Source organism: Gallinula chloropus (genome assembly GCF_964237585.1).
Source record: "Gallinula chloropus genome assembly, chromosome: 3".
NCBI lineage: Eukaryota > Metazoa > Chordata > Aves > Gruiformes > Rallidae > Gallinula > Gallinula chloropus.
In genome coordinates, this window is record NC_140087.1 from 55,368,576 (window position 1) to 55,395,793 (window position 27,218).

General features: G+C 39.8%; 1 protein-coding gene across 1 annotated transcript in view; it reads left to right on the plus strand.

The window, feature by feature from the left end:
* PPP1CB (protein phosphatase 1 catalytic subunit beta) overlaps positions 1 to 17,692 on the plus strand; it is a 28,062-nt gene extending 10,370 nt beyond the window's left edge. Inside the window, exons 2-8 of the mRNA XM_084261433.1 lie at positions 1,211 to 1,342; positions 4,600 to 4,830; positions 5,177 to 5,281; positions 10,094 to 10,165; positions 13,556 to 13,707; positions 15,223 to 15,357; positions 15,942 to 17,692. Coding sequence (XP_084117559.1) covers positions 1,211 to 1,342; positions 4,600 to 4,830; positions 5,177 to 5,281; positions 10,094 to 10,165; positions 13,556 to 13,707; positions 15,223 to 15,357; positions 15,942 to 16,046 — 932 coding nt within the window. The 3' untranslated portion in view covers positions 16,047 to 17,692. The remainder of the gene's footprint in view (positions 1 to 1,210; positions 1,343 to 4,599; positions 4,831 to 5,176; positions 5,282 to 10,093; positions 10,166 to 13,555; positions 13,708 to 15,222; positions 15,358 to 15,941) is intronic.
* The last annotated feature ends 9,526 nt before the right edge of the window (positions 17,693 to 27,218 follow it).

Genomic DNA, 27,218 nt, shown 5'->3' on the forward strand with positions numbered 1-27,218 from the left:
CTCAGATGTGCTGTTACACTGGGAGAAGGATGCAGTGATAACCAAAGCAAAGCGTTTTGCTCTTAACGCTTTGGACTGTAGTACTAGGTGATTGAACTATTTCCAGTCATACCCTTTTTTTCCCCATTGCACGATGTAGGTAATACACCAATCTCCTCTGTAAACCTAGGAGCTAGGCATAAATTTTTATGAAATAATGTCTTGTGATTGAGTTTGAAAGCATTTGGGTTTGAACTGCTAATGTTTTGTACCACCTTCTCTTGTAGGTACTGCAGTGGTTTAATGCTCAGGGTTGCATCTATCTACAGCAGATGGCAGAACAGGATGTTCGCCTGTTGTAGACACTGATATATTCTGGCTTATTAGTTTGAACTCTGAAGTTTGGCTTATGTTGAGATGGTAGACTGAACCTGATCAGCCAAAGTGCAGACACATTTGTTCTATTTTGCTGCCTCATTAAAGACACATGAAAACCTCTGACAGAGGAATTGTACAGATATTTGTGGAAAGAAGCAGCTGCAGATAAACTTGCCAGAGGATGTTGACTGGAATGCAATGACAAGTGAATGCTTTTGAAAAGTTAGTGCTAAATATAGGTCTGAATACCTGACTTCAGTGGCTTAGGAATTCAGTTTCATTCTAGTTAGAATGTCTTTGGACATAGAGGTTCCAATGACTGTTCCATATGAATGAAGATTTTATCAAATTTTCATAGTTTTTAGTGTGGTGTTCCTAATATAGCAATTTCAGCTGTGAAAAGTGTGAATTTACCTGTGTGTTTTTTGCACTTAGCCCTGTCGATCTCAACAGTCCTCAAGAAGCTTATATTGTGCTAATGCGAAAGTGATTTCAGGATTTCCATTCTCTGGAATTTTTTCCTATTGCCAATACTCCAACGTAATGGGATTGTTAATTTAAACAGGTTTTGATGGTGATGTTTATCTAAATGTGGACAAAAGCAAAGCTCAAATTGTTCTCTTCTAAGAACCTGATTAAACAGCAGTGCATGCAGACCTTTAAGCACAGGTTACTACAGTACCAGAGATTAATTTTTAGAATCCACTGACATACGTACTTTCAGTTGGTAGATATGTTGGAGCATTCTGCTGAATTTGGTCAAACACAGATTTCAAATACCCCTCATCTGCACTTCGGTATATCTGTGTATCTGAGTGATAGTGACCTTCAGTTGTTAAATATCTCGTTTCAGTGCGAGGATGTCGGCCTGGGAAGATTGTTCAGATGACTGAAGCAGAAGTTCGGGGCTTGTGTATAAAGTCACGGGAAATTTTTCTCAGCCAGCCTATTCTTCTGGAACTAGAGGCACCTCTGAAAATTTGTGGTATGTAAACTTTGTATGTGTTTTATGTAGGTTTCTTCATCTAGCTGAGTGCTAGGTGGATTTGGAGGGTACTTAGATAGACCTTGACTTGGGTGATACAGATTAGTAAGGGCTTCACAATTTTAAATGTCGTTTTCAACTTAGATGCCTTTTCTCAACTTACTCTTAACAGCTGATAGGTTGTTGATGCTTCTGGTACTATTAAGGGACAAGTTCTGTTGGTAAGAGCTGCTTGTGCCTGTATCTGGTGCAGATTTTGCAACCTTTCTCCCCCTTCCCTAGAGATAGCTTGTGCAGAGGTACTGCTCTTTCAATCACTATTTGAAAAGCAGTTAGCTGCTTCAAAAATGGGTGATGTTTAATACTGTAGTTGCTCTCTTCAAAGCATAAGCAAAGGACAGATATTTAAATGTGAAATGGAATACTTCAAAAATACTGTGAAGAAAGTATTGTTAGTTTTTCAGTTGAAAAAAATAGAACAGAATGCAGACTGCTAAATAGGCTAAGTTACCATGTAATAAATTCCTTGAGCTTTAGAACCAGTTTTAACAAACATCATTATTGCTGTCAAATATGATAAAACTAAAATGTCTGTGTTCTTTACAACTCTAAAGCTTTGTAAGATGCTAAAGCACCACAAAGTACATTTGTTAATAGGTATGCAATGCAAAAGTGCCTTAAATACTGGCTAGTAATTGTCCTTCAAGTTATTAACAGAAGAACCAGTCTTAACATAAAATTTCTTGAATTAGGCTTCTTGAAGTGTCATAATATTAAAACTGAAGCAGTCTCAGAATTTGTTGTTGCTAACCATGCTCAAATACAGACTAGCTTCTTCCTAGGCTTCTTCCTGGCAGACCTAATGTAGCAATGTTTCTTATATTAAGATAGGATATTACCAATTTTTAAAAAGTGCATTAGTGGCAAAGTAATTCTTAAATGACTGATTGCTTGGTAGGGTGGAGAGAAAAACCAGACCAGCTTGCCTAATAAGATAAAGTTGAAGGTAAATGCAGCTTTACCATGGTGTGTTTATGCTACACTGAAAAGACTACAGTTGTCTCATCAAATTCTTAGATAAGGAAAAAATGAAAACTCAAATATTTAGACTGTTTAAAAAAAAAGTATAATTAACCTCCTTCGAAGTTAGTTTCTCATTTGGTTAAATTGAGGTGGTTGAAAGGACTGGTAGATGCACAGTAATAGGGTAACAAATACACAGTTAAATAAGGCGTTTGTTATTTTTAAATTGGATTCCAAACACAGTGATAGCACCAGGAAGTGTCAGGTGCATCTAAATTTAATATCAGAGCAATTGTCAAAGATGCATTTAGATAAAAGTGAAAGAAAGATGATCGCTTTCACCAAAAGCAAAATATGCAGCTGTAACGCTTTGAACTGCTGCTTCAGTGTGTTCAGGCAACGCCTGAGGAACCATTATAGGATTGTCTTCTCATGTAATCAAGTCAGTTCAAAATAAGCTTCTACATCTTGAATCACTGTGTTTTAATGCAAGATGAAAGATACTCTTATGTAAACATTAATTTTAAAATAGATGTGGTTTTTACTGTAAGACTTTATCTGGTAGACTTCAATTCAACTTGTGCCTGTATGAAGCTGTATTTTAAAATGTCAAATGCCTGGAATGGAATAGTAAATGCAGTGGTCCCTTTACAAAATTGTTTCTATAAAATGTTCCTTTACCCTTTAAGTGCTATGGTCCCTCTGACTCATGAGTAATAAAATAGTTCTAGACAAGGAACACAATCATAGCGTTCTTTCTGTAGTATGCTTTTCATAGTTAATTCTGGTGGTGGTGAAGTCTGGAGAGTGTACTGATAGCATAGTTCTAGAGAACTAGACTGCATAGCAATGACTTGTTGAGGAGCCCTCTGTTTTCTTCCAGTTGTGATGTGGAGATTGCAAAATATCAAGCAGAATAGGAATTGTTCTTGTTGCGGTGTACATGAAAATTATTTTAATCAGTGAATCTTCAGATTGTGTCTGGAATTGGGTACAGTATAATGCTTCCTGCTACCAGAAGGAGATTGGGAGGTGATTTGTTTCCTTGGGTGAGAAATAGTTATGGAAGAATGCTGCCTAAAGGAATGAAGAGCAATATAGTAGTGTACTTTCCTTATCACCAGCTCTAAGAATTGAACTGGAGAGGCTACAAGTTGGGTAACAATTTTTCTTTGGGATTATGGAAAAAGTTGTAGAGATGGTCTATGTTTTTTTCTGTTCTAAAGCCATAGGAACTAGTGCTCTACTGGGGAATAGCTTAAAGTCAGATTATTGCCACTGAACAAGCAGCAAAAGTGAAAATGCAGTTATGAATGCTTAGTTTAAAGGTATGAAATTGAAAGAGCATACAGTGTATACTGAAGGCTGCTTGTGTAGTGTTTTGCATTTGGTCACTTTGGTAATGAATTCTGCAGTCAGCTGGAATGTCACATGTACTCTGGAAGTTACTGTAGAGGAGCTTTGCTATCTTCTTTGACCTCATGGGCAGCTCACAGATGTTAGCTTTGGCTAGTCTGATATGACACACTACAGTGGTGTAATTGCCACACAGAGTTGTTTCATGGAAAGCCTGCTTAATTTTAAGCTGGCAGCGTGATGAGTAACATGACAGTTATTTTTCCTACGATATGCCTGTAGGGTTGAATATCTTGTAAGGGATATCAGTCTGAGTGCCTGTACTGTTTTTGTATGAGTAATTGCATCAAAGGAGGAGTTACCCTAAATACTGGGGGATGGGAATCTTAGTACAGCAATGTTATGGGAGGAGGAGTTAACCTTTGAAGTGCTCTCTGCCGGCACAATGTTCAGTTTCCCTGCAGTCTGAAGAGATTCTTTACTGATCTGTTTTCGTAGTACATTATGTGACTTAGCCTTTTTGTCATACAGTGACTTCCTGGCCATGTAACTCTTCAATTAGAGTCTGTCTTTCTGATGTTTTAATTTGAACTAAATAGAGCTTTGTTAGAAAGCTTAAGCTTAATTTTTAAGATTTATGTAGCTTTTGATTTTCAGGTTTTCTTGTGTGACATGAGTCTGCAAGTACTATGGTACTTTGGTTCATAGTATCAACCTGGTTCTTGCCTTTCTAATAGCTATTGCCAGTCTGTTTTAAAGAAAATATTAATGCATTTTTAAAGATCAGTTAACAAAAAGCGATTAGCTGACTTTAAGTTCTTGATTTGTATACTCTTTATACTGTTGCGCTAATTCTCAATAAAAATTTTCTTATTCAGGTGATATTCATGGTCAGTATACAGACTTGCTTCGATTATTTGAATATGGAGGATTCCCACCAGAAGCTAATTATCTTTTCCTTGGAGATTACGTAGACAGAGGCAAACAGTCTCTGGAAACAATTTGCCTACTACTGGCATATAAAATCAAATACCCGGAAAACTTCTTTCTCTTGAGAGGAAATCACGAGTGTGCTAGCATCAATCGGATCTATGGATTCTATGATGAATGTAAGCAAAACCTATTTCTTCTGAAAGACTCTTACAAGCTAATACTGTCTTTTGGAGGCACTTCTAGTAGTGACTCTTACGCTGCGAGGACTTCGCTGTTCTGTGAATCTGCTTTGAAACTTTCTAAAAGTACATTTCAAATCAAGGTTAAAGTAATTTAGATAATTACGGTTTGCAGTTCTGCTGTCCTTGAAATGCTCTTGCAGGAGGTTGGAACCTAAGTACACTAACAGAAGTAAAGACTTGTGAAGACAGTTTGCTTATGTTTCTGGTCAGGCTGTGATATGTATTGCAGGTTTGCTTTAAGAAAACAGTCTTGTTCTAATGTCACACACTGTCCTTGTAGGTAAGCGGAGATTTAACATTAAGCTGTGGAAGACCTTCACAGATTGTTTTAACTGTCTGCCTATTGCAGCCATTGTGGATGAGAAGATCTTCTGCTGTCATGGAGGTAAGCTGATGACTGCTTTTAAAGGCTGTGTCTAATCTGATCTTTGGGTTAATGCTATACCAAATGGAGTGTGGATGTGCATACTTGATACTTGGCTGGAGATATTTAACCTTATATTGCCTGTGAAGGTTTTTGTTATGCCTTGCACTTTTCTGTACACATGGCAGCAGGTGGATATTATCCTTACCTGAACACACATGGGCCTCTGTGACTGAGGGGCGATCAGGTCCATAATTATTCCTCTCTGAATCCCCCTTCTGAAGGGTATTGAATGCTAGAATTCTTGCCAAATGTGCCGCATGACTTGTTGCAGTTACTGTCTTATCAATGCAGCCTAACATTGGCATCCCTAACAGTGAAGTGAAAAACTTTTGCAAGCAACCCCAGCTCCATAGTCTTGGCTTCTTTAGCTGTTGTCATTAGATATCAATTGAATGGACCTCTGAGGTCAGTCAAGCCTGCTACTTGAAAGCAACACAGTTGTTAACATTAGAGCAAGCCAGCTGTGACTTGTGCTGACTCTGTAAAACCTCTGCTGTTGGAAAATCTATATTCTCTGGGCACCTGTCCCAGTGCTGCCTTATTCTTGTAGAGAAAAAGTGGTGATCTGACTTCTCAGAATATTGAAATTTTTGGGGGTGCTCTTCACTGTAGAAGGGGACTCCCCATGTTTTTCCAGGCAATGATGCTTACAGGATTTTGGGACCTCACAGATTAACAAGAACTTGGCAACAATTTCAAATTACATATAGTAAGAGACATCCTGCCTCTCTGCAGCTGTTCTTCTAACTAGCAACTTGATGCTTTGAATTGAGTGATCCAGAGATAGTTTGGTAGGTGTCACACTTGCGTTGTCAGTGAGGTAATTGGAGATTAGTGGAGAAACTTCTGGTTTTACAGCTCTGTTTGGAATTAGAAATAATGGGCACCTAAACTTCCTGAGCAGACTCTTCCAGATTTTGTGAGGTAGTATTGATGGCTGCCATCCTGCCTTTATTAATTACAGGTATCTCTCTGCAAGAGCTCTGTCTGTACAGAATGCGTGGTAAAAATGATTGTGGCTCTTCTTACATCTTGTATTTAAAACTTCTGCTTTCAGTGCCTGCTAGTAAAGCTATCAAAGCCTTATTCGTAATATGTTCTGAGGTATTGTCATGTCTCTATAAATACATAATTAATGCAGTTGAGTCTGTGCTAGTTTCCAGGTAGCATTGACATATTAGAGAAAACACTTGTTTTCTCAGAGGTCATCTTTTCTGATTCTCAATCACTGTGGTGTGGTGTCTCTTTTTCTTATGAGCTAGATCTCGTAATTTTAAGAGTGTGATACAAAATCATTTCTGCACTGAGGGAGGCAATTATCAGTAGCTAAAACTCTAATAAATTTGTTACCAAAAAAGCTGACAAAGCTGTGTTTTACTATCATTATACTACTTGAAATTTGTTTTATTTGGGAAACAGTAAATGAATGGTGACAAAATATTGTGGTGCTTCAGGCAAACAGTTCCTCTTAGGTGGGTGGTAGAAGGTAATCAAGGAAGCTTAGCAGGTAGAGTAGAATGCTGTGTTCTGTGACAAAACTGATAGTGTGTGTATATGCACTTGACACCTGAATTATGAATAAGAAGCTTTCTTCAAGTAAAAAATGCATCAAGTAGGAAATCTTATTTTGTACATAGTATGCTTTAAGGATCCTTGTATGAAAAGCAGTATTTATTACTTCCCTGAATGCTAATTGTCCCTTAAACTTGTACAGGCTTCGTCTAGCTGAAATTACTATCGCTCACAATTGATCTGCGGCTGTGAAATAAAGTTGAAAGATTACTAAATGTGCTGTGTGCTCCTAATAAATGAAAGTGGACATTCAGCACATACGTAAGTTTTGCCCTTTTTCCACTCTTCTCCAATCCTATCCAGACTGCGTTCCAGATCCCATGAAGTCATGGACTGTCAACGCCTTTTCATGATGTTACTACTATAATAAACACTGAGGCAGCAACACAAACCATTCAACTCTGCTGGAGGTTGAAGCTAGCATATAGATAAAAGGTAGGTGCCTTTTTTACTATATTGCGCATTTTTGCATAGTTTATTTTAAAAATATTGTCCTCTGGGATATACAATAAAACTTTGCAAAACCGCATAACATAGTAAAACAAAAGGCACCTAACTTACCCCCAGCAGGCTGTGTACAGTAGCTTGAAATCCTGAGTCAGCTTTTTTACCTAGACTTCAATGAGCACCTACTGTTTTGAGTTCTCTACCTCACAGTATAAATCAAACCTCTCTTGGCATCCCTGTCTCCATATGTTCATGATGCTGGAGGGATCTTTTGTTGTCTCCTTCCCAAGACCACCCTCTTTCCACATTGCTCATACAAGGCGTATTTTGGCCTTTTCTTAAGGTGATCCTCTCCCAACTTGCTCTTTGTCTTGCTTGCTTAAGGCTTATTCCATAACCATTCCTGACTTCTTTTGCTCTGCTTTGTATTCTGAACAGTGTTGTCCTCTTATCTATGGCACCACTCTCTAGTTCTAATCTTTAGAGACCTTATGTGATTATTTTCAAGCTTCTATAAATGAAGTCTGTGTTGTAGTGTCATGTTGATGGAACACGTTGGCCTTATCGCATTGGATTTAAGCTCTGAGGTGAGAGTCATGTTAGTTTAGAACACTGGATTTACCTAGTTTTCTGGAATTCTGTTTTTCTTGTGGCATTGATGACAACTAAATGTATGTTGAAGGTGAAGTCTAATTGATAATCTTACATGGTATCCAAAGGGACCTGATGAGCTTCCCAGATTACCCTATAAAAATAAGTAGCCATCAATCTCTATCAATTCTACCTGATCAAGGACTGGTCAAATCTACGGCCTGGATTTGTTGAGTCTGCCAGGAGTAATGACAATTCATTTTGTTTCCCTTAGGGAAGGGGGGATCTCTTATGCTTCAAGAAGATAGTCTATTGAAAGAGACTTTTTCTGCGCATAACTGTCATTGTGACAAGACAACTTAATTCAATTGTGCAGTTTTTTGTTTTCTTTCAGTATGCAGCAGGCTGTGGCAATCACACAGTAGCGGTAGCAGCTTGACAGTGAGCTTGAGTAGCCTGTGTTAGCATTATTTCCTTCATTTAATGCTGATCATATACAGCTTTTGTCTATGGATCTGAACTGAAATATTAGCTATTTTTTATGTGTGCAGGAAGGTGTTAGGAAGATACTTGGGAAAAGACCTCTTGGGTGGTTACAGAGAGGTCTACAAACATACAGGCACAAAATGTAACAACTACAGGTTTGAGACATGGTTTGTAGTAATGTATTCTTTAAGATCTTCTAATTTTGGGTGCCACCTGAAATGCTGAGAATTGTAACCTCATAGAAGGTCAGAAACTGGTTGAGTTTATTTCACTGAGATTGTCCATTGCTATCTCAGAGGGTGTGGTGCAGAGTAGGATCGGGACTAGAATCCACATGCCTTTGTGCTAACATAATCTGCATGCAAATAGATCAGTTCTGAGGAAGTGGTAGGTTGGTCAAAGTTTAGAAGCTGATTATCTACTTGAGTGTTTATATGGGTTTCCATGTATTGTTGTGTAAGTAGAATTGACCAAAACTTCTTTGAAACACCATTTAAGGTAAGGTTTCTGCCATCCTCCACAACCTCATGGTAATACTGTGAAGACAGCTTTTAACATGCTGATGTGATATAGAGAGCTTTTATCATAAGTCTGCTTCAACAAAAATAATCTGAAAATCTTAATACTCGAAGAAACATTCTTCAGTCTTTATATCAAATGCATTGGAGTATCTGTTCTTGTGAAGTGTATTGCCACTGTATGCAAGCTGTCAGCTGAAAATTTTTAGGTGGTGACTCCTTTCCAATACAGGTTTTCTTCTGTTCTGTTCAAAGTTCTGGACTGAGTCAAACGGATATCACTTACTGATATGAAATGTGTTTCATCACAAATTAGGTCTTCATGCTCTATTTCCAAATTTGCAACTTAATTATGTGATCTTGGTCACTTCAAGACCCTTACTTACAGACATGTTAAGATACAAGAGCATCTGGTAGGTTCTCTTCCATGCCTGTATGGCTCCAGTAGAAAAGTTCTGTAAGTGTGTACTTAGGTTGTTCAGTGGAATCCCCTGCTTTGACTGTAATTACATGTTAATATGATAAAGCTATTTGGAAAGTTGTGTCTTTGTGATAAATGAGGTTCTCAGGAATCAAGGTACTATGGTTTTATGAATGACTAAGCAGCTGAACTGTACTAGATAACCACCTTTGCCTATGTATTACAGTTGCATTGTCTAGTATTTGTTTACAGCATCCAGTGACTGCTGCTCAGCTGATGTGTGGCAAAACACTAAAATAGTTATGTGACTTAACAGTTCCAGTCATACCTGCAGGCAACTTTAGCTTGTGGTCTGTTAAAGCTAAGCATTTTTCTTTGCCTTTAGAAAGTAAGGTGGTTGTAAATTAGGCCACCAACATCTTGTTTAAGTGTGTTAGATAATAGGAATGCTATCCTTCACTGGTTTACTCTCCTAAACTCTGTAAGAGATGTTTAACTGTACAGTTCTGTTTGAGGCTAAAAGAATGCTGGGAAAACAATTCCATCCTCTTACTAATTTCACTTCTATTATTCTCTGTCCAGGACCTTAACTGTCTTACAGCAAACTGTCTTTTGTTTATATTGCAGTGGAAACAATGGATGCTGTATGACTTTGAACCTCTAATTGTGTGTTCTACGGAACCCTTTTTACAGGTAAAAGGTGTAGATAAGTCACTTGTTTTCTTGTACTTACAGGGCTGTCTCCAGATCTCCAGTCAATGGAGCAGATCCGGAGAATTATGAGACCTACAGATGTTCCTGACACAGGTCAGTCACATGGAACTTACTCTTAACGATATAATAGGTTTATTCAATTTCTGTGAAGGCAATGGAGTTGCTTAACATAACCTCTCTTCACAGTAAAACATTCTTTGATCTCTGTGCAGGGCATGAGTCTTGTTACTAAGACAGCTAGTTTATCTGACCTTTTGGAGGTTATTGCCCACATTGTTACTACTTGTAAGAGCAGGACACATCACTTGTGTATGGGTACTTGATTCACGTTTGCTGTGAAGTGAACTTTGAACTCTAATGAAAGAACTAATGAAACTAAATAGGCAGTTCTTTTTCTTACCTTGGTTAGGCACACTCAACCTTTTAGTCTATCAAGGAGCATAACTGTTTAAAGATTCCCATTGTTTAAAGTATTTTGGTTTCTCTCTACTTGGGGCCATGCCTCTTTCCTCTTTTACATTTCTAAAGTGTAACTCCTGCTTCATTGTGATTGGGATTTCAATTTCTTAGATCAGTGTGCTAGTCATGAAATTTTCTTCTCATACATTAATACTTTTGTATATAGGTGTTAGATGCAAATTTCCAGTGCTTTCTGTACAATATTCTTTGGAATGCTTTCATTTATAATCTGTCCCATTTATTCCAAATTTTGTTACTAGGGAATTGAAAAGACTGTCAAGAAGTGCAGAGGGATATTTAAGCGTTGGTTTCAACCGTGGTCTGAAACTAACTTCAGAGATTGCATCTAAATCTTTTTTGAAATACAAATTACTATGGTAGTTAAACATTGGAATAGAAGAATTCTACTTCCTGTGATGTTCCTCAGTGCTGATGTGTAGGATTAATTCAGGGACTAATTAATACATCTACTGCCCCTTAAAAAACAGAATTTCTATGCAAGCTGATATGTACACAGACTCAACACAGAGAAGCATTGCTGGACTGGTAAATGAGTGCTTCTGTGGTGTAAATTACTACATTGTTCTCCTTTTATGCTACTTATAATTCACTTGATGCATAACCAAATAAATGTCAGTGCAAGCAGGTCAATCTTTACATTTATCAGAGCTCTTGGGAAAGGTAGTTCTATTCAACAGACTAATACTACTGCTTGAACCACCCCCACTCCAGGAATGCCCCTGCAGAATGTCGTTCTGGTTTCCATGGACACTCCACTGAAGTCATAGGTATTCTTAGTCCCTCCTAAAAATAAGCATAGACTTTTTTTTAAAAAAAGCTTTTGATCTATGGAGTGGTTTGCTGTCTTTATTTTGCTTTCAGAAGTAATACCTGGATGCTTATCAACAGAGGCAAAATGAAATATCCAGCTAGAGGCATGAGTGGATGTGGCTTAATGACACTGAAGGCCTTGGCCTTTTGGACCTACATAAGGGAATTGATGTTATAGAATAGAAGTAAATTTTGTGAAAAAAGTAAAAATAAACTGAAATGGTCTCACTTTTGTGTGGAAGTTACAAGTCCTCAAAAGCTATCCCTTTGTGGAGGGGTGTCACATGGTGAATGGTTTTGTTGCTACAGAAATTCTGGTAGATGCTTGTGTGGCTTGTGCCAAGATAAGTATGTTATTCTTTGAGCTTGATGGAAAAAACCTTGTCAATCTTAACTGCAATTTAAAGATCTCTTCTTTTGGTGGCATTTTTACAGGCTTTGGTAGTTGTTAGCTCAAATATGACTGTATTCCAATCACTTGCCTTTGGTAACTGTTAAAATACTTGCATTTTATGAGGCCATGGCATAAATTATGCCCTTTGAGTTTTGGCTTATTAAGAATCTAATTCACTCTTTTGTTTAACCTTGAATACCTTGTATCAGCTGTGTTAGTGTGCTTCTGGTCAACCTAAGCTATTGCAGTGAGAGATGTTGCATGTTTAAATACAAACCTACTTGGGCAGCATATTTTAGTTTAACAAAACCCTGCAACGAGTTTTAGACCACTGCTAGAGATTATGGCACAGATTTGCCTGCTGCTGTGTATAGCCCTAAAGATTATTTGATTTTTGAGGAGAGAATGTGCTTCCTAAGCAGCTGAGACAAGCATCTTCTGTAACTTGTTGGAAATTCATTATAACAAACCATTAGGGATTGCAGTGCAACTGTTCTGTTTTGAAAAACATTCAGGGTAGAACTAAATTTCAGTAAATTAAGGTGGTTTTGTCATATGCTGTTTGTATTCAGTAGTTTTTCTGGATAGATATTTTATCTAAAATGCAGTTGTACTTGCTCTGTCTTCTAAAAGCAAATAAAATCTTAGCCTCTGCTGGAGAGGAACTGTAGCTGGCATCAAAGACCATTTGATTGCTGTAATGTAAATTCAGAATGGTCTGGTTGCACAGTAGGTTTCAGACATTAGATTTGCTTGATTACGACTTGAAGGATCTGTTATTGAAGAAATAGTGTCTTCAGTGCTTTGTTTAGCAAATAACCAGATGCAATTGTAAATCAGGCTTCTGAGTGCCAGATAGAGAAGCCTGCTGGCATCTCTTTCAGATTGTGAAACAATGCTCTTAGGTATTTAGATGCCTAAGCAGTAGTCATCACAGGTAAGGAAAAGTAAAATTTCATGGAAAACCATGAAATAACATTTCTAATGCTTTTTGTTTTGAGTTGTAGTTGAATTGGCCTCGTTTTTTCTCATGTGAAAATGCTTTGAAAGTTCTATGTATTAAAGACATTTCAGTTGATCTAGAGAAATTATGTACCCAGTTTTAACTCCAGTTAGCTGGCTTTTTGTTGGCAGCAAAAAAAATGATCATGATCGGGGTAAAACGCCAGAGAGGTTTATTGCTCTAATTTAGGTTCCAGACTGTTTGGCATGATGCTTTTTAAGAGTTAACATTAGTTCTGAGCAAACTGAACATGCTACCTGAAAAACATACATCATAAATTTGCTGCATCAAATTTGGATTTAACCATGTAAGGTTCTTAAAGTATAGTAAAGGTAAGGATCAAAGTGAACCCATGTTCAGAAGCTTGCAGTAGAAGTTTATTTGCTGTATTTATGACTGGCCTTGAATAGGATTTTAGAATTTATTGCGGCTTTCAAACTAAACTTCTTTGGTGCCCTGTAAAATTGATAGTTGTCTCTTAAAATACACTCACTGCTGTATTTTTGAAGTCCTCAAATGATCACTGTAAACACACTGAATATTACAATTAAATATTCTTTCAGAGAACTGCTTGGCTCTGCCTTGATATGAAGTAAGTCACTATCAGTTGTGTGGGAACAAATCAGACATCCTCAGACTATGTATTTTGTCTGAGTTGCAGTTCAAATATTGTTGAATTTGTTGATAAGGCTTATTATCTCTAGGAGAGCTGCTCTGGTAATTGCAATAAAACAGTTTTACATTGTAAAATGGTACCTCCTAAAGCTAGCATCCTGACTTGTGTTATCTTTCGAAGGCTTGCTGTGTGACCTGCTGTGGTCTGACCCAGACAAAGATGTGCAAGGTTGGGGTGAAAATGATCGTGGGGTCTCTTTTACTTTTGGTGCTGATGTGGTCAGTAAATTTCTGAATCGTCATGATCTGGATTTAATCTGTCGAGCTCACCAGGTATGAATTATGCTGCTGTTGCTTCTTTAAACCTCTCCTTCTAGGTTTCCTGCCTCTTTGCTGCTTATTGGTATATATTGGAAACTTACTTTGCATTGTGTTACTTTGGGAGGTGGGGTGTAGAATCTTCTAACAAAGAGATTGTAAGGCTATGTCCATCCATTGACTCATATTGAACTGTCAGTGAAGTAAAATACTAACAGCTAGAGTCCCCTTTTGATCTTCTTTTGTATTACCTGTTTACTGTTAAATTGAATGTGAAGAACCATCAGAGTTGGTCTCCAGGTTTAAAGTGGCAAAGTGACTTGAATTTGAGATTTATACTGAAGTTTGAGTTCTTCCAGTTCAGTAGTAGTCAGTTCTCTAGTAGTTGAGGCTGAACTTAACCTATGCTTCACTTCATGGAAGTGAATGCATTTTGAATGCTTCCACATCAAATCTGTAACACAAAAGCTTTCACTGTTGCCTTCATTTTGGTTCAGCTATCTAGACTACTTGTGCATAGAAAGCGTGACCTACTGAAATGTGTGGAAATCAGTTATCTTTGGCATCTTCCATCTTTAATTACACTTTTTTTCAGTTTTTAAGTTTTTAAGCAGATGTCCTAGTTAGGTGGACATCGGGTTTTGATTTCCTGCATAACATTCAGTTTCATTATTTAGTCATAAACAAAGCACTCTCCTGCTATGAAACAAAAATAGGCTTTTTACTGTGTGTCACTCTTAGGCTTGGTTATACTATTGGAGCACTTAAACGTTTCTCCTTGTAATTATACTGATAAAATGTTAGAGGTCACTCTGTCTGGAATGGATGTTAAGATTCCTTAATTGCTGATCAAGATTGCTACCTGTTTCCTGTATTCATTCCTTTAGTCATTTCAGTTCTTTCTAAAGGCCATGGTGATTGCACCAAAGTGAGCAGTTGGTGCACTAGTGTTGCTACATTACGTGAGGCTTCTATTTTGGGGAAGAGGCACATCCTTAGCTGATGCATCATACTACTTGCTCAATTTTAAAGGTGAATTCTGCTTTTAGAAGGGGGAAAAAAATGGGAGAACCACTTTGCTTTTAAAGCAACGAAATTCTAAAAAAGCCTACACTTGAAGTTTGTGCAGTCACCAGTGTAAGTGAAATTTAAGTTACAGTTGCTCTATAGATGGTATCCAGACCTTGCATGTTCTGAACTAATAGGTCAAACATCCAAATTCTGTGTATAAGCCATAAAATTCTGGTAATACTTAAACTGGCAGTGCATAATCAGACTTCAAGTATGAAAATATTGAACAGTCAAGCTAATGCATATTTAATATTGGAAGTTTCAGACAGGTTAAGCTACCTGATTTGGCATTCAGAGTCCAGATAAGACAGTGACTGAACCTGTCCTGTCTGAAAGCCAAGACATAAAATACCTTTTGTATGAGTTATTTTCATCTAAGTCCTGTTTCCCTCAAGTCTGGCTTTCTTCTTAAAAATATATCTTTTTTGTTAGCTGTATTGATTTCTCTGGTGTTGACAGGTGGTTGAAGATGGATATGAATTCTTTGCTAAACGGCAGTTGGTCACCCTATTCTCAGCTCCAAATTATTGTGGAGAGTTTGACAATGCAGGGGGCATGATGAGTGTGGATGAAACTCTGATGTGTTCCTTTCAGGTATGATATATTTGTACATTAAGTATTACTTTACTGTTTGGGCTGCAAGGACTGAGCGTTGACATGCTTATGATTAGTCTAGTGTGATGTACTTGAGCTAAAGAAAGGTCTGCACAGCAGGCTGGTGTTTGGACAATTAGAACTGCAAACCAACTGTTCTCTAGAGAACTGTGTGGGATTTGGTATTTTACAAACTCCTGCATATTAAGTTATTCCTTCTATTCAGATGCTCATTTCAGAGTTTAATTGGGAGATTCTTTAGTCATATGTAGTGAACAGAGGGCCAAATTACACAGACTAATGGCCCTTTTTGTGTAGTTCCTCTGAGCAGACTTTCTCTCTACATCTTCCTGGACATATTTGCACCTCCTTTCACCTTCCCACCCCAATGTGATGGTAGAACTAGAAGGATTAAGAAGTGGTATTAGTATTGTTTGTAGGATTAAGAAATTTGTATGGTGGGGGGTGTGATTTTGCCCTTGCCCCTATTGTTCCCGCTGAAAGACATTTCATATTGGCTTTAACAGTATTTTAAATCCTCTTAGTTGTCTCTGACTCAAAAGAACTTCTTTATTTTCTCTAAGATTTTGAAACCATCTGAAAAGAAAGCCAAGTACCAGTATGGTGGACTGAATTCTGGGCGCCCAGTCACTCCACCTCGCACAGCTAATCCACCGAAGAAGAGGTGAAGAAAGGAATAATGTAGAACCACCATCAGATCTGTCAAGGACAAAACTCCATATTACAGTATATAATAAGTGTGCACTGTAAAACCATCCAGCCATTTGACACCCTTTATGATGTCACACGTTTAACTTAAAAGAGACGGGTAAAGGATCTTTATTAATTTTTTCTAGTAGAAAGATGTGCGACACTGTATTGTAACAAGTATAGCTCCAAGTTCTAATATCCAGCATAGAGTTAAAAAGAAATTAGGAAAAAACTATTGCAACTACATATTCACATTTACCACGGTTTTAAAAGTTGACCAACATCCCAGTTAAAACTTGATGTAATAGTTAAACCAGATGAGAGCATGATGTTCCATTTGTGTAATGTGGTCTTATTGTTGCTTGATTGCTTTTACTTTGGTTATTTTGTAGCTAGAATGATGCAAATATGGTATCTAGTCTTATTTCCCAGGCTCTCTCTTTGAAACTCAAATAAGGAAGGGGCTTTTTAGAACAGCCGTTGATATCTTATCCTCCCCCTAGTCCCCTGTTGTTCATAATAATGCCGCCCAAATGTGTGCCCCATCATCATGCAAAGTTTATTGTATGGTAGCGATTACAAGGCAAACTACTAAGCCCAAAATGCCCAGACTGGACAGCTTGACAGCCAACATGAAATTGAGACAGAAAAACCTGTTCTGACTTTTAACTTAAACTGCCACATGATGAATTTGTGCACTACACTCTTTTAAATTATTGATGTTACACTGTGCTATGGCACTTCATTTAACTTAGGACAAAAATGGTATTGCCTATTAGTTGGTAACTTGATTATGTGGTACCTTGGCTTTAGTTTTATTAGCATGAAACACCTTTGGCATGCTTAGCTTCCAGGTAACTCCTTTACCTGCATCAAATTCATCTTACATAGTCCACAGAACATGACGATCCTTATTTGCTAAGCCTTCGAAAGCTTGACACCCTTTTTAACAAGAGGATGTGTTTAAATGGATGGTGATCAACAGACAAACTAGCTGATGAGTGCTGAGCTGAAAATGCTCTAGGAAAGTCCAACACAACTATAAGGCTTATGTCACTAAAGATTATATCCTTCGGATTTTCATGATCAAATTTCATATACTATTGTATAGACTTCTGCTTTGTAGTGTACTATAGTAGCAATAATTTCTGTACATGATCAAGAGTTATGCAGTATTTCTTTTCAGTTTTCTCCTTTCTTAAAAGTGTTAACAATGGCAAATGGGAAGATACAGAATTTATGGTAGGACAAATGAAAGGCATAGATTTGTGATGCTTTAAGATGCAATACTTATTGGCTACAACTACAAAAGCTTTTATTGAATATTGTCAGATTTGTAAGATTCTTTGGGGGAAGGCTTCAGATTTATACCATTCTAAATGTGCATCAGTAGATGTAAAACTCTTGACTTCAGTATTGTCTTTGAAAATGTTAAATTGAGGATTCTGGTAACTTACGTTTTATGAACTGGCGTATTATATAATGCGAGAGATATATTGATTTCTGACACAGTGAGCAAGTTCTTAAAAATGGATTTAAGTCTCTTTTCTAATTCCATTTTGGTTTAAATGCATATTTTAAATGTAGGTTTTTCATTTAGTAAAGTTGTCTAATTCATTTGAAACGAAGTCTGACTGGTAATTTTAACATACCAAACTGTTACTACAGAAGTGTGGAGTTAGTTGTTTAAAAAAAAAAACCCAACCCAAAACCTTCCAGCATATGTTACTGATTTATAACTGATTGGCCTGTGGTTTTGAAAAATAACTTACCCCACCTTGAAGCAAGCACCAGTGAATACATAGAATAAAATGTAGATTTCATCTGATACTGTTCAAAGATGTTTGTTCTTGAAAGTCAGTGATGAAAGCTGTGTGAGAGTAACTTCAGCTTGTGACAAGGTAATTGATGAAAGCTGTTCTGTAAGCCTTGACAAGTGACTTCCTGCTCTTAAGTCATTGCTTACTTCAGGTTGTTTTACAGGTTTTGAAAACACTGTTTTACCAAGTGCCAGCCTCTATTATAAAAAGCATCCTGTAACCAAACATCTGGATTAACACTCTCCCATTTTTTCCTTAGTTTCTGGAACAATGTCTTACGTGTCATGAAATGTCCAGGTATAAAGCTGTATGTTATGTGAGTACTGAACATGCTCGCTTGTACTACAGATGCTATGTCAAAAGGAAAATAAAGTTTTCAGGCCTTATGTGTCTTCAAGGAAGAGGAAAGTCTTAGTTTATTTTATGGCACTAGAAAGTGAGATGTGGTGATGGTATTCTGAAGAATTTGTTTTATACAGCAGCAATAACTTGCAAGGGATTTGAGTGCTGTCTTGACTACTTAGGAGTTGGGATGTCTGCTAACATCCCTCCCCAGGAAAAAAGCAGGGAAAAAAGCTTGATTTAATAACTTTATCCCTATAGATATGACTGATACTCCCTCCATACTAAAAAGTCAGGAGTGCCAGATAGGTACCAGAGCTTGCCATACCACTTCATCATATGTTTATAGTGTTAATGTAGAGCCTCAGTACTTTTACAGTTGTCCCTTCTGAAGAGATAGAAAAGAACCTGAATCTAATTATGTTCAGATAAAAATAACTTTCTTCCATGGAAGTCACTAGTGGTCTAATTGCTAATAATTTTTTTCCATGTAAGCCTAAAATGCTGCCAAGTCACACAGTGCTAGTGTGCTGGGAAGCAACAGAAGGATTTGCAAACGAGTTGTTAAGAGGCATATAAAACTTTATACTATTTGAGGCACATTTTTGCATGTTCTCCCCATACCTCCTTTTATCTGATGGTACAGTATAGCATATAACCTCATCTTGTTCCTTTTTGGTTGACAGATACTTTGTGATTTCCAAACACTAGAGAAATACCTGCTTTAATCTGATTTAAAATACTGATGCAAGGAGTGCTTATTTGGTCTCTTTGGTATTGATTGATACTAGATTCTTGTTTTACATCACTTTTTTTCCTATGCTTCATAGTGGTTAGTGTTTTCTGTGTGAAATAGTCGTAATTTTTGCTGCTTTTAAGGAGGAAAACTGTTTCATATAGTTGTTACTCTGCTGCTGTAGTACCTGGAACAATACTTCTCTTTGGGCAGAGACTGATCTACTCCAAAAAGATGTAGAGATAGACTCACTGAAAATGCTAACAGTTCTTAAGACTAGTGGATTGTACTCAGGATTGCTATGCCTGGACACACAGAAACGCCTGTCATGGCCACTGAAGTCTGAGTTGGTCGTTTTGCTTCAAGCTTCGTGTTGTTCGCTCCAGCGTACTGCTGCTAGGTGTCACCAAGCTTCTCAGGACTGTTAGGAAGACGGTTTGCATTTGTCCTGTACACTCTGTCAGGAGAGGAGCTGATAGGTACATACGGCGTGACTCCTCCTGTCCCAGTGCAGTGCATTGCTGTGTACTTGCTCACCTGGGAAACTCCAGTGGAAATGTTTCATATCTGTGAAAGTCACTTTTATTGCTAGTAGACTACATCCCTGTTTTAAGGAGGTTGGCGGAGAGGATCTCTATCTTTGGTGTTTCTGCCAAAAGGTGGTAAGAGCCAATTAGCAGGAAAGTATCTTTTATATGAAGAAGTGTTTCTGTTTGGCTTATGCTTTAAGTCCAAGAAGATGCTGCCATCAGACCATGGAAGCTGTCAGATTAAATTGCTAGAGCTGCATGTGGTTTGTTTGGTCTTGGCAAACTTATTGTTGTGTAGTAACAGAAAAATAAAAAGACACTACTGTTACCAAATATGGTCGAACTGAAGGTGACCTGACAGTAACTCTGGAGTAGCTGGAATTCTCAGAATATGAAATATTCCATGTTTGGCCTTCGGTGTAAAGCTCAGAGGTTAACAGAAAAGGGGTACCTGTGTTGTGAGGCAATAGTTGTTAGGTAATAATTGTAAAAACCTAGCCTTTAACAGGGTGTTGAATTTCTTCCTGGCAAATTGTCAGTGTTGTATCCATGGCTGGCATTTCTGGAACTTTGATTGCTGTTGGGTTTGTTGGAGATGAAGACACTTTATACAAACCTGACAGGTAACATTACAGCTCCGCAAAGAGCAGAGGCAAAGTGATATTGTCAATATTGTATTGCTTTTGAACTTGAGTTGTAACTTGATTCATGATTGGCATCTGTCTGCTTTGTAATGTACATGAGGATGAATGTGAGCATTTGGCTTCAAGGGTGAGAGAACATCTGATGCTGGAGCAGAGAAGACTACAGCACACTGTTGTCAGTTTGAGTCCCTGTGTGCTAATAATAAACTTTAAAGAGCAGTGTGAGGTTTTTAATACAACAGAGTTGGGATGAAGTTCATGCACATTTGTGTCATTCTTGTCAGCATTCTTACTGCATACATGAGGTCATCAACACTGAAGGAACCTCAGGCATTGATGGATTGAACACTGGAACACCATATGACAGTGCATCTGTGTTGAGACAGTAAGTGACCAAGGAAGATACAAGTTCGGGTACTCCCATGTTGTTTTGAGTCTGCCAGATTCTTGTCTTTCATGGCTTTCTGGAACTGGTAGTACCTCAGCATCATCTTTGCAGTTCCCTTGAGTTGGGAAAGCAGCAAATTTAGTTACTTGTGTGTCTTAGTATGCCTTGTTAAATAATAATGATCTCAACGTGTTAATAATAAGCCAAAATTTCATTCTGCTTCCCAGTGTGGAGCTTTACACAGAGTATGTTGCTGCATGTGGCCTAGCACAGACCCTCTCCTGGGTTCTGCTGCCTTAGTGAACACAGGCTACAGCTCAGACTTTGTCTGCCTGCTGCAGACTCAGTCTTAGAAACAGCCATGTCAGAAGCTCCAGCTGCTAATAAAAGATCAACCAAAGCCATTCTGTATCTTCAGGCAGAGATGTAAGCTTTGTTAAAGATGGAAAAAGCTCCCAGGCAGAGATCTGGAAACAAGCACCACTTGAAAAATCCTCTTAACATCTGGGCACATCTATCCTATTTTGAATTTCAGTGTTGTATCTTAATCTGAGTTAACTGTTAAAAGGAAGAAGTAAAGCAAATGGCAGCAAAACTGTAATCCCTGTCTGTTTTACAGCCTGCTCATACTCAAACCCAGTAAATTATGTTTGCAGGCAGCAAAATTATTGTTACTGACTTTCCCCTTGGTAGAGAGTTCTGCCTGCTCATGTTGCTTTAAAAGCTGGCTCTTCAGGGTGCAAGAGAGAATGCTGTAGATGGATTAAATTAATTATTGAAAAGACTTAGCCAGAAAAAAAACCCTGGTATCTTGCAGACAAACTGATGCAGCTCATGACAAGAAGCAGAGGAGCGCACATCGTGAGTGAATGCAGGGGACAGCCCTGGCGAGTAAATAAATTCCAATGTAATGTTTGTCTCCATCACTTTTCATATCCTAATAGGAAAATAGCATTCAGCATCATTCCCCCTGGCTCCTTCCTGGCAGCATTTCTACAGTTCCTCATGCAAGTCCCTCATCTTGTTGAGTTTCTGGGCATGTGTAAATAATTGAATCTCCACTAGCTACCCCAGAATATTTTATGTTTCTATTCCAGGTTGCTGTTCCTGAGTGGCATCTTGCACCTTCCACAGAGGTAGAGCGTGTATCATTTCTGTGAAATGCTGGGAGAGGGAACGTGTTAGGAGAATTACCTTGTAATGGACATCTTAACTTTCTAGGAGTCTGGGTTAAAGGTGTGAGCTGTAACAGTGAAGGCCCCATTCTGTACAAGCAGTGATGGAGAACAAATGCCTATTTAATTCATGCCCTTACCTGAAGGTACAATGACAAACAACTAACATGTTAGTCTTGGAGGCTTTTGTTTTGCTTTTACCATCTGGAGTAAGAAGATAAATTCTTTTCATAGAATTGTAGGGGTTGGAAGGGACCTCGAGAGATCATTGGGTCCAACCCCCCTGCCAAAGCAGCTCCCTAGGACATATTGCACAGGTAGGTGTCCAGATGGGTCTTGAATATCTCCAGAGGAGACTCCACCACCTCCCTGGGCAGCCTGTCCCAGTGCTCTGTCCCCCTCACCGTGAAACAGTTCTAACACATGTTGGTGCAGAACTTACTATGCGCCTTGTTCTATCTTGTTTATACTAGTGCTGTCCAGCAACTTAACGTGGTTATTTAACCAGGAAGACCCCATCCAGTCGACACAACTTCCCCCGCGTTAGAATTGGCCTAGCGCGCAGGTGCCACCTGCTGGTCGAAGGCCAGTGGATGCAAAGCTCTTCCCGCAGAACCCGCGGTTTACTGCGTGCCCGTCCTGCGCTGGTCTGGTGTGGAAACCTTGTCCCTTGGTTAGTACTGAAGTACGTGCATACTGCGCGGCTTCCTTATAGCTCAGAGCCTGCTGCAGTGAATGAAACGAGGCTTATCTTGGGCACACAAGTTTACTTCCCTCAAATCTGGCAGACTTTGTGGGGCTTCTTGAGGAGTCTGAAGGGGGGAAAAAAGCTTAATAGAGCTGCCATGAAAATCAAAGTTAGCCTTTATCTTAAGCAGAGGATTCCAGCTGTCATCCTCACTCCTGAATCTTCTGTTCCCAAGTCTAATAACTAAGGTGGAATTCTTTGGATTTCCAGTGATTGGAGGAGGACTGGTGGAAATGACTAAGTCATATGTTTGGTTCTGGTAAAAACAACATAACTGCATAGAAAAAAGGAATTGGTTCTGGCTTAAGTGTGGGCACCTAAATGGGAGATGCTCTCAGAATAAGGCTGGTGTTAAATTTGCATACCCAAATGTTACATAATTTGGGTTTCTTTTAACTTATCAGTTCTGCTCTACCCATGGGCTTGGTACCACAGGTATGTACTGTTCAAAAGAGATTTGATGAGTCTAGATCTGATCTCAGGGAATCACTTCATATTTAGCCAGATTCCACTAGTTATCTACATAAGTTGCTATTGAAAAGCTATTACCTACACTAGTGTGGTAGTTCAAAGCAATTACATATTTAAGTGCATCATCCTGGTTGTTCTCATGTACTGGTTTGGATTGCAGAGCTCATGCTGTTGTATGCAAATTAGATCTTCTGGTTTAGTTCCATGCAAAACAAATCTGTTCCTTGTGTGATGTCCCCCAGCAAGGAGGGAGAGACATGGGTGTGCCCATAGTTAGAATGGATTTGAAATGTGAAGAGCTTACGTGACGAGTGAAGTGCTTCCTGTGCTGTGTAAACTCAAATTGCCGTCTGCACTTCTGATGCTCTCTCAAGAGTCACGCTGATCCACAATCTACCCAACATTTTCCTAAAAATCCTTTCTATTCTTTGTCATACTTTCTGTTGCTTTGACTTTTTTTTTCCCCTCTCTCTCTCTCTCCTGACTGTTTTCCTACCTGATGCTTGTAAGATTCCTTTGGCTTCACAGGTGTTCTGATATGGTGGCACCTGAAAAATACTCATTTTCAGTTTGTCATGAGATTGCTGAAATCTTTGGTGGATGGATGACTTAGCAGCAGTAGGAGGAAGCCGTGTATCTCCATCATCACTGACTACTAGGTGATCAGCAACTGGGGTATGTGTACAGTTTGAGAAGGTGGAAGAAGTCACCTTGAAGACTAAGACCAACAACCAGGTTTTGTGAGGTGTCATGATGTGTCCTTACCACAATGATACTAAAGAGGTCACTTGGGAAGTGTGCAGTCTCCTTGCTTGTAGGAACTGAGATTCAACCCAGGTCAATGTACTGCTGTTGTATACATGCTGTTAGGGTGGAGTGGGGAGGACAGGCATGTGAGGCTTCAGGTGGAACTAGGGCATGGGTCCAAGTGCATGGAGAGACAGTGAGTTACTAGTCTGAGCAGGAGGGCTGGTTTAGGTCTTTAATTCTATCCCACTGTGAGCTGTAGGAAAATGTCTACCATTAAACAATTTTGTCTAAATACCGATGTGAGGTCTGTCCAAGAAACTAAGCACACTGCGCAAGGATAACGTGCTTCTGTAACCTTCTTCAACTTAAAAGGGCAATACAGCCCCTTCCCTTCCATGAATGTTGTGTGGTGTGAGCTAATGACACTACAGACAACCCTGTGAACAGTAGCAATGACAAATACTGGTTGATGTGTCAGTTCACTTGGTATGAAAGGCCAGGCCGTCACGGCAGCAGTGGGGTTTTTTTGCCACTCCACATTCCAGCAAGCCTGGAAGGTTTCATGGCTGCCCTTCCTTAGGCCCTGGGAGCACCTGCATGAAGCTTGCCCTAGAGGAAATGCCTCATGCTGCTGTATGGTCACTTCAGGATCAGAGGCTTGGCTGTCAGGTACAGAGCTGCTATTTCAGTAGGCAGCCTGCAGTCCTGGATCGATTGTGGCCCAGGTGTCCACAGGGCAGCAGGAGGAAAAGGATGTGTTGTCCTGTTTGCTGGCATGATTTTGCTCCAAATACGTAGCAGTCCAGTGGGAGGTAGACAAGCTGGTGTCAGAAGAGTTTCAGGTGGTTGGTTACTAAGGGGAGGCTGCACTGTTCGTGACACTGGTCTGAGGCAAAAGTGAAAGGGAATAGAGAAAACCTGGAGACAGCCATGGTCCGAGTGAGCTAGAACATGGTAGGCCTGGCAGCAGTTCTTGGGCAACCTGTGTGCCAGAATTATTAAAGCTCGGGAGTAGGAGACTTTAGGAAGGTGGTAGGAAGACCAGTATCTTCAGCAGGCATTTGATTTCTCTCCAGAGTTCCCACACCATGCTCTTTGGTATTGAGTCATAGGCCAGCGGGAAGATGGAAAGGTGAAGGTCAGCTTCGTTATTCCAGCAGCTTTTACGTACCTTTGGATTACCTTTGGTCATTGGAATACCTCACCCTCATCCACAGGAGTGGAGAGGGTATGTGGTATGGAGGAAGATGTGTATAGAGTGCTTACTGGTCTTCCAACCATCCTCAAAACAGTGTGATATTTGCTGCTTTGGTCGGTTTGACCACACTGCTAAGTTTGGTCTGTTAGACCCTAGTGTGGGCCATGTTGAACCCCAAGGAGAAGTTTGTGGTGTATCAGTCATTCCTATAGGCCCCACTGTCCCCCACTCTCAGGCCCCACCCCCCAATCCCAGGGCCCTGGTTCTGTTCATCCACTTACAGATGATGGGCTGCTTCTTGGGCAATACAACTTGGATGCTGTTGCTGAGCCACTCACGTGAGGTGTTCTGACCACTTATTTCCACCTCAAATTACCTGACTTCCTGACTTGTGGCTTTCTAGGGTGCAGACAGTAAAAGGGGAAGGGTGGGGTAACTGAAGGGGGTGCTTCAGCACAGGCTAGGCTCAGAATAAATAGGTGCCTTCAGCTGAGATACTGGCTCAGGCATCCGCATGGGACGAGTCGTGTGTATCTGGCTTGGCTGTAAAATGAACATTCAGCTCTGTCTGGTAGGCGCCAACAAATAACCCTGAGGGCTCCGCGGCATTGACCTCAGGCTGAGAAGCTGTCTGGGAGGAAATGAGGCGTTCTGGAGCTCGTGGAGATGGGACGGAGCATACCTTGCTCAGCACCTCCGGGAATCAAGAGCTCGACTGTCACATACTTGTCAGGCGTGAGTCTGTCCCCGTACGGTGCCGCCTGCTGCCGCGTTAGCTGGTGACAGAAATGGCGGTGGGGCGGGGTGTGCTTCAGGCGAGCTGCCGCCTCCCTCCCCCGTAAGAGCAGGAAATAGGAGATGGGGTTGTGTTTGAGTTTCGGAATAGCCAGGAGGTGGCAACAGCGTGCTACAAATACGCACTAGGCCGCAAAGCGGCTGTCGGGTGAGGCGGGCTCACCGTGTGGGCACTTTTGGGGCGCTTGCCTGGTCACCCCTGCCTGGACACGTAGGCTTTGTGAGGGAGGCAAGCGCGGTGTTTCTAAGGGGCTTATCTAAATCGGGAACTAATTATTTGCAGGCAGGTACGGGCAGGTTATTTCTTTACTGTGAGTGTGGTGAGGCACTGACACAGGCTGCCCAGAGGGGCTGTGGAAGCCCCATCCCTGGAGGTGTTTAATGCCAGGATGGATGAGGCTTTGGGCAACCTGGTCTAGTGAGGGTGTCCCTGCCCATGGCAGGGAGTTGGAACTAGATGATCTTTGAGGTCCCTTCCAACTGAAACCAGTCTGTGTTTCTATTTTTTTTTTTTTAGGATGACTAGGTGTAGTAATTTCTATATACCATTAATCAAACTGTATTCACCAATATATGTATGCAGGTTTATTAATGGGTGGCTGGGTTTAGTGTCCTAGCCTTCATACTGAAGAAACTCTGGATGGCTGAAGTTTATAATGTTAAATGCTTTATGAACAAAACCCACTTGCTCTATGCTGCAAATATAATGCATTCCTATCCCCTTTTGATGTTAAAGTAGTCTCTGATCCTCAAGTATCCAAGCAATAAATTCTGCCTCAGTTTTTAAGGTAGGTGTGTATGATGCATATGATGGTAGAAAACAAAATATCCCAAGACTTCTTGACAAGAGTGCTGATGAGGACTAGATGGGAGAGGCAAGAGTTCCTAACTAAGGTCTGCAGTCAGGGTTAGAGTCCTACTACATAATTAGGTGTCCTGCGTACAGTACTGGCAGTGCTGGCCACCATTTCCTAATAAAGAGTTCTATTTCTCCCTTGGAACTCTTCCAAAATTTTGATTCTTCCTTGGTCTTTGCTTTCTCCTGATTTCATTTCTTATTTCTTCCTTCATTTTCACCTTTCAAAAGAACAAGTAATGAGAAAAAACTTCTTTCTCTCCCCATGTCAGAGACACTTCTTGGTCTTGTGTTTTTGCTGACCTACAAATGACACATACAAGGGGTAGCTGAAGAAAACACTGTGATCCCTCCTTCATGATGTTGTCATATTGACAGTAGCACTGATCTGCTTGCAGGGTTAAGGTGAGATGTTCTAATTGCCCTACATTGTTGGCTGCTCACCTTCCTGCGCCGATTGCACCTTCTGCTTGCGCTTTGACCTGATGCCTGCAATTCATAGAATCGGTTCACCAGAGGAAGAAGCAATGCCATTGTGAGACAAGTAAAAACTCTAATCCTTGCTCAGCTTTATTGCTAGCACATACCAGGGGATGGATGACTCTGCTGGGATGCTTGGCATGCTGCAGTGATCTTGCAGGTGGCTTGCTTAGATGCCTTCCACAGACTGGGGACAAAAACATCTCTCTGCTTCTCA